At 48.2% G+C, this 13,337-nt stretch overlaps 6 protein-coding genes across 6 annotated transcripts; 5 read left to right on the top strand and 1 right to left on the bottom strand.

The window, feature by feature from the left end:
- Positions 1–345: 345 nt before the first annotated feature.
- N7537_003449 (uncharacterized protein) lies at positions 346–2,836 on the top strand (the record flags this gene model as incomplete). Its single annotated transcript, XM_056894507.1, has 6 exons — positions 346–528; positions 627–1,235; positions 1,327–1,478; positions 1,538–1,714; positions 1,771–2,118; positions 2,179–2,836. 6 exons carry the CDS (start codon positions 346–348, stop codon positions 2,834–2,836), a joined length of 2,127 nt encoding a protein of 708 aa, XP_056754255.1.
- A 583-nt stretch (positions 2,837–3,419) lies between these two features.
- On the top strand, positions 3,420–6,082 carry N7537_003448 (uncharacterized protein; the record flags this gene model as incomplete). The annotated part of the gene is made up of 3 exons (XM_056894506.1): positions 3,420–3,878; positions 3,986–4,713; positions 4,768–6,082. The coding sequence occupies 3 exons, from the start codon at positions 3,420–3,422 to the stop codon at positions 6,080–6,082; spliced, it is 2,502 nt and encodes an 833-aa protein (XP_056754254.1).
- Positions 6,083–7,190: 1,108 nt separating this feature from the next.
- N7537_003447 (uncharacterized protein) lies at positions 7,191–7,473 on the top strand (the record flags this gene model as incomplete). The annotated part of the gene is made up of 2 exons (XM_056894505.1): positions 7,191–7,236; positions 7,295–7,473. 2 exons carry the CDS (start codon positions 7,191–7,193, stop codon positions 7,471–7,473), a joined length of 225 nt encoding a protein of 74 aa, XP_056754253.1.
- A 404-nt stretch (positions 7,474–7,877) lies between these two features.
- N7537_003446 (uncharacterized protein) lies at positions 7,878–8,153 on the bottom strand (the record flags this gene model as incomplete). Its single annotated transcript, XM_056894504.1, has 1 exon — positions 7,878–8,153. One exon carries the CDS (start codon positions 8,151–8,153, stop codon positions 7,878–7,880), a length of 276 nt encoding a protein of 91 aa, XP_056754252.1.
- A 904-nt stretch (positions 8,154–9,057) lies between these two features.
- Positions 9,058–10,794, top strand: N7537_003445 (tetratricopeptide repeat protein; the record flags this gene model as incomplete). The annotated part of the gene is made up of 1 exon (XM_056894503.1): positions 9,058–10,794. The coding sequence occupies one exon, from the start codon at positions 9,058–9,060 to the stop codon at positions 10,792–10,794; it is 1,737 nt and encodes a 578-aa protein (XP_056754251.1).
- A 944-nt stretch (positions 10,795–11,738) lies between these two features.
- N7537_003444 (sugar phosphate isomerase/epimerase family protein) lies at positions 11,739–12,908 on the top strand (the record flags this gene model as incomplete). The annotated part of the gene is made up of 1 exon (XM_056894502.1): positions 11,739–12,908. The coding sequence occupies one exon, from the start codon at positions 11,739–11,741 to the stop codon at positions 12,906–12,908; it is 1,170 nt and encodes a 389-aa protein (XP_056754250.1).
- Positions 12,909–13,337: the final 429 nt, after the last annotated feature.

Here is a 13,337-nt window from a genome sequence, read left to right as displayed (position 1 = left end):
GTCATTCGCGGCAAAACAAGCCCATTTCGCCTACTAAACCCTGTCCAAGCAGAACATCTCAAGTATACCGTCCTACAATCATTCGAAACAGGATATACAATTGCACAGCATGCATTTCTGATCTTGTACATTCTCAACTTTGTTTTTCATTGTATATTGTCAACAGTACATATTCGACTGTATATCTCATCTTTTTTTACATATTCATTTTTTGCACACGTTTCTTCATATATTTATATTTGAACCGCTCTTGTCTATATATTTCAAACACATATTTTACATTCTACATTCAGGAGAAAACAGAAAAACCAAAGTATACCCAAATCCAGTCGCCCATATCGGAATATGAGTGGGCGTCAACGCCGTCTTATACCAGGTCCCTCACCTTTAGAGGATGACCAACACGAAAACTACCATGAACATGATCTTGAAAATGGTAGTCCACCCGCTGAGGAAGGGAAGGGCTCTGGTACGTGGAAGAAGAGGGTTTCGACTGCTTGTTTGGCTTGTAAGAAGTCGAAGAGGAAGGTGAGTCTTAATTATACTCCTACACCTACTACATCTATATCTATACCCACAACTTCTCTATCTCCACCATATCATACTAAAACCACTAACAAATCCAGTGCTCCGGCACATCCCCCTGCGCAAACTGCCAAACCTTCAAAAGAGTCTGTATCTTCGACGAATCCCTCGACCAACGCCGCCGCGTCGCCGCAAAAAGAACTGCAGACGAACTCTCCTACCACCGCGACCTCCTCTCAGACCTCTTCAAGCTCGTCCGTGAAGCAAACGAGTCAGACGCTCTGCACCTACTCACGATAATCCGACACAATGCCCCCGCTGACGAAATCCGCGCATACATAAATGAAACACTCGCTTCCCTCACATCCACACCGACATCGACAACGCATAAACAGGAAACTGTCGCGAAGCTAGAGGATATGCGCCAGCTCATCAATGTCGAGGGCACGGGTCCGACTTTCAGAAGAAAGGTTATGGATATACATTACCTTTGTGATTCGGCGCCCTGTGAGGTTCCTGCGAAGCCGTGGACGAGGGTTACCGCTGATGCGGATCTGGTGTCGCATCTTGTTTCGTTGTATTTTGCGTGGGATTGGCCGTTTACGGCGGTTTTGGATAAGGAGGTTTTTGTTAGGCATATGGCTAGGGGGAATCTTGGGTCGGAGTTTTGTAGCCCGTTTTTGGTTAATGCGGTGCTCAGTAATGCTTGTGTGGGTATTTTTCTTTTTCTTTTCTTTTTGTTCTTTTGGTTTGAGGTTGGTGTTGGCCTGGTTTGGTTTAGTGGCTGATTGATTTGTTTAGTACTTCTCTGAGTTCTCCGAGGCTTATGTTGTTCCTGGTGATATCTCTTCGAAAGGGTGTGATTTCCTTGCTGAAGCGGAGAGGTTAAGGGGTGAGGAAAGCTCGCAGCCTAGTTTGGCGGGTTTGCAGGGGACGTTGTTGATGTATGAGAGGTTTGTATAGACATCTTTGTCCTATGTCCTGGTGATAGGGGCTTTTCTGACATAGATAGATATGCAATGTCCCGCGAAAACGATCTGGGATATATCATGCTACACCACGCCATTCGAATGGGTGAGGCGTTGGGTTTGGTCGGCAGCACAGGACCCAGAATGGCGTCGGGAGAGTTATCCCAGGACATGGATATCTCATGCAAGCGCACAGCTTGGGGTCTATTCAATGTCGACACGTAAGTTAGCCCTGCTAACACACCATTCGAACTCACATTCACATTCAAATCTGCAGAATGGTCCATACATCCTTCCTCCGGCCAAGTCTCATAGACCACGTCAACATGGCCCGTCTTGATATCAACCAGTTCGAAGACCAAGCCCTCTGGCAGCCATACCCAACCCACCGAGACCCACTCCCGTCATTCTTCAGCCGGTACTTCGACGAAGCATGCAATCTGTCAACGATCGCGCGCGATATCTCGCGCAGCATGTTCGCAGACCACAGGAGTAACACTGCCCTTGGCCCCATCTACCGCCAGAGCCGCGAGGATCTATACGACCGTATACGTCGCTGGCACGAGCTTCTCCCGGAGGACTTTGATGTGCGGTACAGACCAGCTCCGCATATCATTTTACTGAAGTGAGTAGCATGGGCATAAAAGTCCTGGGAAACCAAATGCAAAATACTCATCCCAAATAGAATGCGCTACAACGCCCTCATCATAAACCTCTTCAGCTGCATCTCCGAAGACGAAGTCCCACCCATCCCCTTCGAGCCCAAAACACCCGAAAGCCCACCGCGCCACACCCCCGAAACAAAATACAACGCGCAGGAAGTAACGCAGAGCGCGGCGCACGGCATCGCATCCCTAACACGTCTACACAGACGCGAGTTCGGTGTTAGTCGCGCGCATCAGTTCGCGATGTATGCGATCAACCTTGCGCTGTTTACGATGCTCGAGCACGACTCGTTCGATGTGTTAGATGAGGATTTCCTCACTCTTGCGAGTGCGTTCTGTGTTGTTGCGAGTCGATCTACGCTGGGACGGAATCTGTTTCATATTTTCCGGCAGTCGGTGAGGGCCAAGGCGCAGGGGTATCGGATTCGGGGGGCGAGTGCTGTGCCTGATGAATTGAAGGATTTGGTTGATGAGGGGTGTAGTCGGTTTGACGAGTATGCTGATGGACTTGAGAAGCTGAATCGGAAGGATAAGTATCATGGGATTGGGGAGGGGGATGGGAAGGGTTTGCAGGATTATCCTGGACTTGGACTTTCGGATATGTTGGATCGGTATGAGAGTCTTAGTCTTGGGAAGGATGATGTTTTGGTGGAGAGGTATCGACCTGCTGGATGTTGAAGGGCAATGGGAAATGGGAAATGAGAAATGATGGAGACAATATGCAGTGTACCGTCATCGTCATCGTCGTCATCTTCCATCTCCGTCATATGTCTCGAGGTACATTTCGCCTTAATGGAGTGGCGACTTTTGTATGGATCTGCTCCCTACATATAGATCGTCCAGAGGTGTTCAAGGTGATATCTTAGTGACACAAGGAGAATTCTTTCGAATGAGATAGTTACTGACAAGTCATTAGCAAGGATCGGTAACAAATTATAGGATATTTCTAGATGACTTGTAGTTGATATGTTTTATAGAAGGTGACTGTTGAGATGTTCTCTGACGTCAAATCCCAAGTTCATCGACACACCAAGTGATATCATCTCCACGTTGAGAGATTCTCTAGACCCTTGGGGATATTCGGGGATATTTCCAAAGTTGTTAAAACCAAAATATTCGAAGTAAATCTTCGACTGTTTTTCTTTTTAAAATATATTTTAGACATGGACTTGTCCCGCATTTTTTCAGTAACTTCCACTCCTCCAACCTCATTAAGATATATTCATGTCGATTATATTGAGTATATTGAGATCGATTAAATATGGATAATCTTGAGCAAGAGGACATTTTCGACGACTACGACTGGATGCGAATAAATGCAGGATCTGTACCTCAACAGCCATATCCCACGCCTGCCCCTGCCCCTGCCTTTTCACAGTATATGTCTGCCCCGTCGGCAGCTGGGTCAAGAAATATCGCGCCAAAGGTAGCCATCCCTCGCCTAGCTGGTTCCGACGCTTTGCTACACGGGCGCCGACGGTCAGCGCGGGCCTGCGAGCCCTGTCGCCAGCGCAAGACCAAATGTGACGGTATCCGACCGTCGTGCGGACAATGTGCATATCACAATCATGGCTGCTTCTACGAGGACGTGAAACGAGTGCGCGACCAGAAGCGACTCGGCTACTTGGTCAAGCGAGTGGATACATACGAAGCCCTTCTTCGAAAGCTAGAAGGCGAGGTGGACCCTCCCACAGCTCGAAAGATCAAAAAAGCATTGAAGGTAAGTCTACTCAATGTCAAATGAGCCTCGGGTCTCACCCAAGACTAGGATCTTATGATTTGGGTCCCGAGTTCAGACTCTGACTGTTCGTCATTTGGCAAATTCAGTCCAAAAATGGGAAATCCCCTAGAAATCCCAGAAACCGTGTCGACTCAGATGATTCCTCTGCATCCATGGGCTCACTCGATGCTATCAACCAGGTTGACAAAGACCTCAATCGGGATGAGAACACCAGGGCTGCGGGATCCTCTGGAAACAATTCAGAAGTCAATGGGATTCGCAAGCTGGAGAGCGGCGTGGGGTTGAAGAGTCCACAGGAACATGTGTCGAATCATTTCCACATGGAGAGTCACCGTGACTCAGCGTCTATTCAACAGCAGCAGCAGTCATTGGAAATGCAAATTACCACTTCCATGATGGAGTATCATTTTGACAGTCTGGATATTCCATTGATTGAACCATGCGATCCGTTAACTGTGCCCCCAAGGGAATTGGCAGATCGGTACTTCGACGCCTACCTGATCCACGTCCATTCGACATTCAGTGCAATTCGGAAGATGACCTTTATCTCCCAGTACCAGAAGTTCTTCAATAATGCATCGACACCACCACGGAAATGGCTGGCCATTCTGAATATGATATTTGCGATTGGGTGTCGCTATTGTCGACTCATAGACGACTCCCAAAGCACCAATGACGAAGACTTACTATACCTGACCCGGGCACGCCATCTCGGTCTACACAGCAATGTGCTATTCGAACACACTGATATGCAGCAGATCCAACTCGAACTCCTCGTAGCAGTTTACCTGCTTTGTTTAGGCCAGGTGAACCGGTAGTATCCTATTTCCCCATTCCTACAGCACCGTACTAACTCCCCCATCCTCAGAGCATCCAAATTCTCCAACATGGCACTCCACTCAGCTCTATCCCTCGGCATCAACCTCCGCCTAACAGACGACCGCACCAAAGATGCCGCCAAAGAAACCCGCGGCCGTCTCTGGTGGTCCATCTACTCCCTCGAGCACCTCATCACCTCAATGACCGGCCGCCCCTCCTGCGTCGGCGAAAGCCTCTGCTCTGTCCCCGCACCCCTTCCATACGAAGAAGAAACCTTCAACCAACCTGATGCCAAACGCCTCCTCCAAGATCCCGCCCTCCGCGAAGCCCAACTCCGCTCCACCATCTTCGAAGCCCCCAGCCAACACCACTCCCCCGCATGGGTAACCACCTGTCCACCTTGTCCATCCCTCTTCTTCTACTTCCTCGTCGACCTAACCCTAATAACCCACGCCTTCATGAACAAGGCACACAGCATCGAAGACCTTCGCAAAGGCTCCAGCCAAGTAGAATACCACGTCCAGAGATCCAGTCTCCAAATGGACCGCTGGCTCTCGAAACTTCCTTTATTCTACTACTTCACTCTCCCAAACACAACCTCCTGGCACATAAACCATCTCCAACTAGACAACCTCTCCGCTCCTTTCGTCCGCGAAAGAGTCTGTCTAGCAATGAACTATTACTCCGCCCGCATAACCCTCTGCAAACCATGTCTATGTCACATCCACCAATCCCCACGCTACACCACGCCAACCGGCAAACCAACAGCTCGGGGAAAACTCCGCTCCGAAATGGCTACACATTGCCTGCAAGCTTCCTGCGCGCTTATCTCCGTCCTCCCAGAAGACCCGAACATGACATTCCTAGCCCGTGCCACGCCCTGGTGGAGTATCCTGCATTTCCTCATGCAGGCGACTACCGCTTTATTACTGGGGTTATCGTATAGTTCGGGCCAACATACGTGCAACGGTCCGGAACGCGCGAATCCGCTCCTTTCGCCTGCTACGCCGTCCATTTCCCAGAAAGCGGGTGTTTACCCGCCGTTACTGGAGAAGCATTTGGGTATTGCTATTGCGGCGGCGAGGAAGGCGCTGTTTTGGCTTCATACTACTGCTTCTGTGGATCTGGCGGCGCGGAGGGCGTTTCTAGTTTGTGATGGGGTTGTTAGGAAGATTGCGCCTGGATTGGGGATTGATTTGAGTGAGTGGCCTAATGGGAGTTGTTTTGAGGGATTAGCAGAGGATAGGGAGAGGGGGCCTAGTGGAAATGGGAATTGGGGGGATAGTAGTGGGAGTAATGGTCATGATAGTGGGAGTGGGATGGAGGCGTTTGAGGAATTGGTTGATTTTGAAGGTGTTTTTTAGTTTATAGCTGTATATTGATGAGAATGTGACTGATGAAAAAGAATACTCACTTATATGTCCTGTGCAGGTCTTCAATAATCTGATCTATGTATTTGGCTTCAGATAATGTTAGGAATGTTGTTTGCGAGAACATACGTGTTTGTTTTGTTCTTTTGAGATTGCATACAAAGGCAGTGAACAGCATACACCGTGCGAATGGTTACATCTGGCCATTATACGTTTCGTTTTACCTTATGGTGTCCATTCTTCCTCATCCTTTCAACAAATACGGCGGTTTGGCAGAGTGGTCTAAGGCGATTGACTAGAACTTCCTTGGTACAATTCTTGAGATTCCTCTTGAAAACAAGACCTTCCTTTATCAATTCCGTTCGCGGGCGCATTCGAATCATGTAGCCGTCGTTAAAATTTTGCCAAGTAGAACCGGAGGCAAAAACTGCAGTTTTGCGGGTAGAGATGCTGCTTCTGCTTGGGGAGTGCATTTGTTAATTCCGGGAAGTCCTCATGCTCCCGTAGAGAGATTCACGATAGCCTTAGTATTTTGGATAGCAGTAGGACGCATCGTGGGTGGATCGGAATAAAATCCTTCCGCTCCTTACCAAACGGCCTGATGTTCTGAATGTCATCATTGGTATTAAGCATGGTGTCAGCCAGAAATGCCCTATCCCGTACAGTCATTTCCGTTAACTTATTTAGTTTATATAGGACCCACTTAGTTATTGAGCCGCTTTGTAAGCATTCAAGGGTTAGTTATATGTTTTGACTTGCCGAAGGTGTTTGGCCGAGCAGTTTTAAGTGATTTTGGCTCTGCCGTACAAGGAGATGAGAAGAGGAATCATGATGCACAGCCAAATGTTTATAGATCGCCGGAAGTGATGCTGAAGACTGATTGGAGCTACCCGGTTGACATATGGAATGTTGGTGTTATGGTATGCTTTGCCTGTTCATTGTTCACTCTCAATATTATATATTCACCACTCGGGAATAATAGGTGTGGGATTTGTTGGAGGGGAGCCACCTTTTCTATGGAAATGACGCTGATGGCAAAGGGTATTCGACCCGGGCGCATCTTGCAGAAGTGATGGGTATTCTAGGGCCACCTCCTTTAGATATGCTCCAATGTGGAAAACGAAGCCATGAATTCTTCACCACTGATGGTAAGTATCCTTTCTCGCTCAATGCAGTTTGCAAAGGCTTACAAAGGCAATCTTACAGGGAGATGGAAGCAAGACATAGAGATTCCGACAGGAGACAGTTTGGAGATGTCGGAAAACTTCCTCGAGGGAAGAAATAAGGAGATGTTTATAGCATTCATGAGAGGGATGCTTCAGTGGCGGCCTGAAGATAGGAAGACAGCGAAGGATCTACTCCAGGATCCGTGGCTGAATGATTAGTCGGAGTAGCTTGAGTGTTGATTGCTTTATTATCATCCCAAAATGCACTCCGCTAAATGTCACCTGTCACTCTGATATGTACAATGCTTGGCATATGCTGAGACAACATACGTCCTAGAAGCGACTGGCGTGCCCCCAGTTTCCAATGAAATAAAAGCACGGGTACTACATTATCTAGTCTGATCTTCTGCTGAGTTCTCACCGTGTACTTTCAGATAGTAGGGTTCATCGGTCAAACTCAACGAGGGCTTTAAGTAGCTGGCACCTCCGTCCTTTACATTGTCCTTAGATATCGCTCACGTATGATAATTTACCAATCTGAGCTCCCTAGTTGATTTTCATACTAGAAAACTATTGGAATATAAATCAGCGTTTCTCTAAACTTTTTTCAGAGCAGCTTTCAGTCAACCCGACTGATTTACAGCATAGTAAACAAATCCTTGCGTTGTTATATCCCCGTTATCCACAAGCGATTTGATCTGCTCCAACTTCTCCAGGGCCTTTTGGTACTTATCTAACTCCATTACTTTCCGCTCTGCAGACACCTCAAGCTTAGACGGGCTGTAAAATTCCTTCTCGCGCCTCGCCCACTCAGTCTCCCCTATATGTTGACGTAGCTGGGTGAACGGAAAGCTGTGATTATCATTGAAGCCGGATGGGATGAGCATATGCGGCCACATAATCCCAAAGTCCTGGGACTACTTAATAAGACTCGAGAGTTCTCTTTCTTGATACTCTGGTATTTCTGCTTCTTCCTCCAGCAGGATATGCATGAAAATCTCTAGGTACCTGAAGTACCTAACATCGATCTTGGGTGGTTTGTCGTCATCGCCGTAGTCCTAGGTGCTGTTTACGGGCCTATCTTGGGGAAGTCACTATGGTGACGAACCAAAAAGCTGGGTAGGTCCCATATATGACCAGTCGAAGGCCACTACTCTAACAATAGCGAGATCGCCCTTGCTACGGACATTTTCTCTATTGAAAGTTGATACTCATTGGCAGAGATGGCCTGTTCTATAGGTCTAATTTACCTTGTCACCCCAGAGCTAGCCCTGCACCTTCTAGAAAATATCAATAAGCGCGTTGATATCCATAAAATCAACCAAGGCGGTTGGAAGGTGATGAAGGAAGACAAGGACTACTCGCGGCCTATACACCGCTAGTGCGCCATAGTAAAATTTAGCCACCTAGCTCACCGTGTCATCTTAAAGATCTAATTTCACACTTGCATATATATCCCCAGTGTCATAGCATACCACGCGAGACATGCAAGCTTGACTGGCAGAGATGCAATTCTTTTCGCTTCCTCTCTTTCTCGGTCTAAAATTTGCCCTATGCGGGTGCTTTAGGATCGTACACCGGTAGTAATGATTATACAGGAGACAGAAGGCAGGTGGAAATTAAATCTTCGGCGTCTTCGGTGTTTGATATGGGTCGAAGTGCGGCACATTTTCTCCGTAGTCCCCCACTTCCGCTGCGGACTCCGATTGCGCCCCCTCAATCCAGAGCTATATAACGCCCAGATATGTCCACTTAAAACAGCTTCCATTTCTTCCATTTAATTTTATTTTTACTCTGCTTGTCATGACCCAAGGAACTCTCGCACCGGTCCCAGCTAGTGACGAATACTATGACCTTGGCTCGTTTGGTCACCCCATCACCACCACCAACACTGACGCCCAGATTTGGTTTAATCGTGGTCTGATATGGGTGTATTCCTTCAACCACATGGAAGGGGCCTACTGCTTCGAGCAGGCTATTGCCCATGATCCTGCGTGCGCTATGGCCCATTGGGGCTTAGCTTATGCGGTTGGCCCGAACTACAACAAGCCATGGGAGAAGTTCGACCAAGGAGATCTTCACACATGTGTGCAACGAGGATACGATGCCTCGCAAAAAGCAAAGAAATATGCAGCAAATGCAACTCCACTTGAAGAAGCTCTAATCGACGCGATCCAGTTTAGATTCCCGACCAACCAGCCTGCGACAGACTACCACACCTTGAATAAGGGCTACGCCGCAGCTATGAAACCAGTATATGACAAATTCGGAGCTGACTTGGATGTTGCCACCCTTTATGCCGATGCCTTGATGAATATGACCCCATGGGCTCTATGGGATCTGTTCACTGGCAAGGCAAACCCCAAGGCCCCCACCATGGAGGTGAAAGCAGTGCTCGAAAAGGCGCTTGCACAGGAAGAGGATGGTGCATATCTCAACCCCGGGCTTCTTCATTTATATATTCACTTCATCGAAATGTCGCCCACTCCTGAGCTTGGTATCAACGCTGCGGATCATCTACGCGACCTCGTTCCCGACGCTGGTCACATCCACCACATGCCCACCCATTTGGATATTCTCATCGGCGATTGGCGGCGCTCCATCGCTTCAAACCTCAAATCAACACTCGCTGATGACAAGTACTTCCGGAAATCAGGTGCCAACAACTTCTATACTTTCTATCGGCTGCACGACTACCACTCCTTGATCTACGCAGCAATGTTTGCCGGTAAATCCAAGGTTGCCCTTGAGGCAGTCACTCGTATGGAATCTACCGTGCCTGAAGAAGTCCTTCGAATTCAGTCCCCACCTATGGCTGACTGGCTAGAGCAGTTCATGCCTATTCGCTTACATGTGATGGTACGCTTCGGCATGTGGGAAGAGCTGAAGGTTAAAGAGCTACCCAGTGACCAATCGCTATATGCAGGCACCACTGCTACCACCCACTATGCCAGAGGCATCGCATTCGCGGCCACAGGGGACGTGGAGTCAGCCAAAAAGGAACAGGAGCTCTTCCACCAAGCGTGGGATCGGGTTCCCGTCACTCGTCGCGCATACAATGGCAAAATTGTTGACGTGCTCAAAGTGGCCGGAGCAATGTTAGAAGGAGAAATCGAATACCGTTGCGCCAACTACGATAGGGCCTTCGAGGCTCTCCGCCGTGCAATTGAATATGAGGACAAATTGCCATACAGTGAGCCCTGGTCATGGATGCAACCTGTTCGCCATGCGTATGCTGCATTGTTGATGGAGCAGGGCCACTTGGAAGAAGCAGCAAAGACATATCGCGCAGATTTGGGTATGGATACCTCGATCATCCGACCGCGTCGTCATCCGAACAATGTCTGGTCGCTGAAGGGATATCATGAGTGTCTAGTTCGTTTGGGGAAAATGGACGAAGCAGCTGTCATCGAGCAGTCGGCTAAACTAGCTCTTGCTGTAGCCGATGTCCCGATAATGGCATCGTGCTTCTGCCGCTTGGATAATTCCCAGTCACTACAGCTGCTCGATCAATATTCTTCAAATGGAAAATGTTGCTAAATGTTGGCCATTCTATGTTGCGGTTTCAACAACCAGGAGTGCAGGCGACGAAGTATTCCACGCGGGACATAACTTTCTCTTTGGATACTGCGTCATATATGAACAAGAGTAGTCGGCCGCTTATGCGGCCTTACTATATCTTTTTGGTGGTCTTTTTGGTGGTCTTTTCAGATATTCCTTTTGGATGTCTTTTTTAAGCATACATAACGGCGGTAAAAAGGGATATTCTATATAAAAAAAGACTCTTCTATGTATAATATTTGGTCTGTTGAGTGGTCTTAAGCCATATATAATGCCTTAGACATTAAACCACCGGGCATATTTGCTGGAATCAACTCTCTCCCTCCTCTCTTTCCGGTCCCTACATAGTAGAGTCTTCTTGGCAGACCTTTCTCTATAGACTTTATATAGCGGATATCGCATATCATTCCGGGGAGGTCACAGAAAAAGCGACGAATTAGGGGAAGAATAATTTACTGTAAGGGAAACCCGTAGTGGCAAACTGGCCCTTACCAATCGCTGCAGTTACCATCAATCTCACTTATTGCGGCTGTCCTGAGAAATTCGTCTTCTCCGAGTTCAGGCTTTTTTGCGCAACGCCATGATTACTCTCATTTGCTCTAAGCTAAGATACGTCGATGTTTTCAGGTGAATTATAATTATGCACGCCACTGGTCGCGGGTGACACCAGCTGAATGATCTCTGTTCTGCATCATGGGCACCTGCATAATCATCACAGAAAGATCGACTATTACTTCGTCCGAATACGATATTCCAATATGAACAACCCCTTAGGTTGATTATGACTAAATCCTGGTCCATTGAGCGGAACTACGCGTTGGCCTTTGTATATAATATCTATCCCTCGCAATTGTGGAGTTGGAATCACGACCATTTCCATTCAACAATTCCCGCGGATTCAATTCATCATTTCAACTTTCAAGATGGAATGTAAGCCAGCTATCACGACAGTCTCTCTTGGGTCATGCAGCTTTCACAGCATTACCGACAAGATTGACGAAGCCGCACGAAATGGATTCACGGCCATCGAACTTTTCATCGATGACCTTGAGGCCCTTGCCAGAGACCTCAGCCCTGTACCTGCCACTTTGGTCCCTTCTCGCGACTCTGTATTAGCTGCTGCCCATAAGATTCGCCAGCAGTGTGACACGTTAGAAGTTGTGATTCTCAATCTCCAACCCCTGCGCTTCTATGAGGGTCTGGTTGATCGGAAAAGACGGAACCAAATCCTAGATGAGGTGCTTCCCATATGGATGGATGCGCTGAAAATTCTCGGCGCAGACACTATTCTAGTCCCCTCGAACTTCCTCCCCGAGGACCCTGAGACTGGACTTCCTCAGACAGTCGGCGACTTGGATATAATTGTCGAAGATCTCCGTGAACTGGCTACGCGAGGCGCCCGACACGAACACTCCATCAAATTTGCTTACGAGGCACTTGCTTGGGGCACGCATGTCAACACCTGGGAAAAGTCTTGGGAAATCGTTCAGGCAGTCAATCGACCCAATTTCGGCCTTGCCCTGGATACGTTCAACATTGCCGGCGCCATCTACGCCGATCCAACCGCAGAGGATGGTCTCGTTGCGGACACGGCTGAGGCCGACCTATCCGCCTCACTGGGCCGTATGGCCTCTACTCTGGATATCAGCAAGCTGTTTATCGTCCAGATAGCCGACGGTGAGCGTCTCAGCCAGCCACTCCTCACGGGCCACCCTTTCTATGTTGCCGGTCAGCCCAGTCGATTGAGCTGGTCTCGAAACTGTCGGCTGTTCCTTTGTGAGAACGACCGTGGTGGTTACTTGCCTGTCCTCGGCATACTGAAGGCTATCCTCGATCTCGGCTGGACCGGATACCTTGCGTATGAGGTCTTCTCGCGTTCGTTGGCAGATGCTGATCACCGGACACCGGCGCTACATGCAGAGAGGGGAAGGAGATCTTGGCAGCAGCTTTGTAAGATTGCACAGACCCAACTGAATCAGTCTGAAGCTTCCGGTCGCAGCGGATTCAAATTACGTGGAATGGAATTGGTAGGGAGTGTGGTGCACGAGGTTGAGAGAGGAGTGGTTCAAGGACCTCGTATGGCAGCATTGTGATATACAAAAGTTTTACATCTAAGTATGAATAAACACAGGCAGTTTGGTTTTTGGAAACAAAAATATCTATAGTACTTCGTATTTTAGTAAAGTTCTTTATAATTCCTCCAAAGCCGAGCAATTGACCAATAGCAACTGAACTTCCCAATGATTGGTGAGAGCAGCACATGGCGCAGTCTACTAAAAGCAAGTATTTTGCTCAGCACTTGGTTACGCAGGCAGTGAGGATTCTTGGTCAGGCGCAAATGAACAAGTACGGTCAGGCTGCATTCCCCGCAGGCACATAAAATACATCGTAATGGCGCCACTTCTGCTATTGAAAGCCACACGCATATACTAGCCACGTTCAGCATGTTTGCGTTGGTCGATTATGGCTGGCTGAGAGGTGATATTATATTCTTCGTGCATGCAAGTGGTGCGATGGCCAAT

Source organism: Penicillium hordei (assembly GCF_028827395.1).
Source record: "Penicillium hordei strain IBT 12815 chromosome Unknown utg000002l_segment0_segment0, whole genome shotgun sequence".
In the NCBI taxonomy this organism is placed as follows: Eukaryota; Fungi; Ascomycota; class Eurotiomycetes; order Eurotiales; family Aspergillaceae; genus Penicillium; species Penicillium hordei.
The sequence above is the reverse complement of the archived record's forward strand: the minus strand, read 5'-3'. Positions and strand labels throughout refer to the sequence as shown.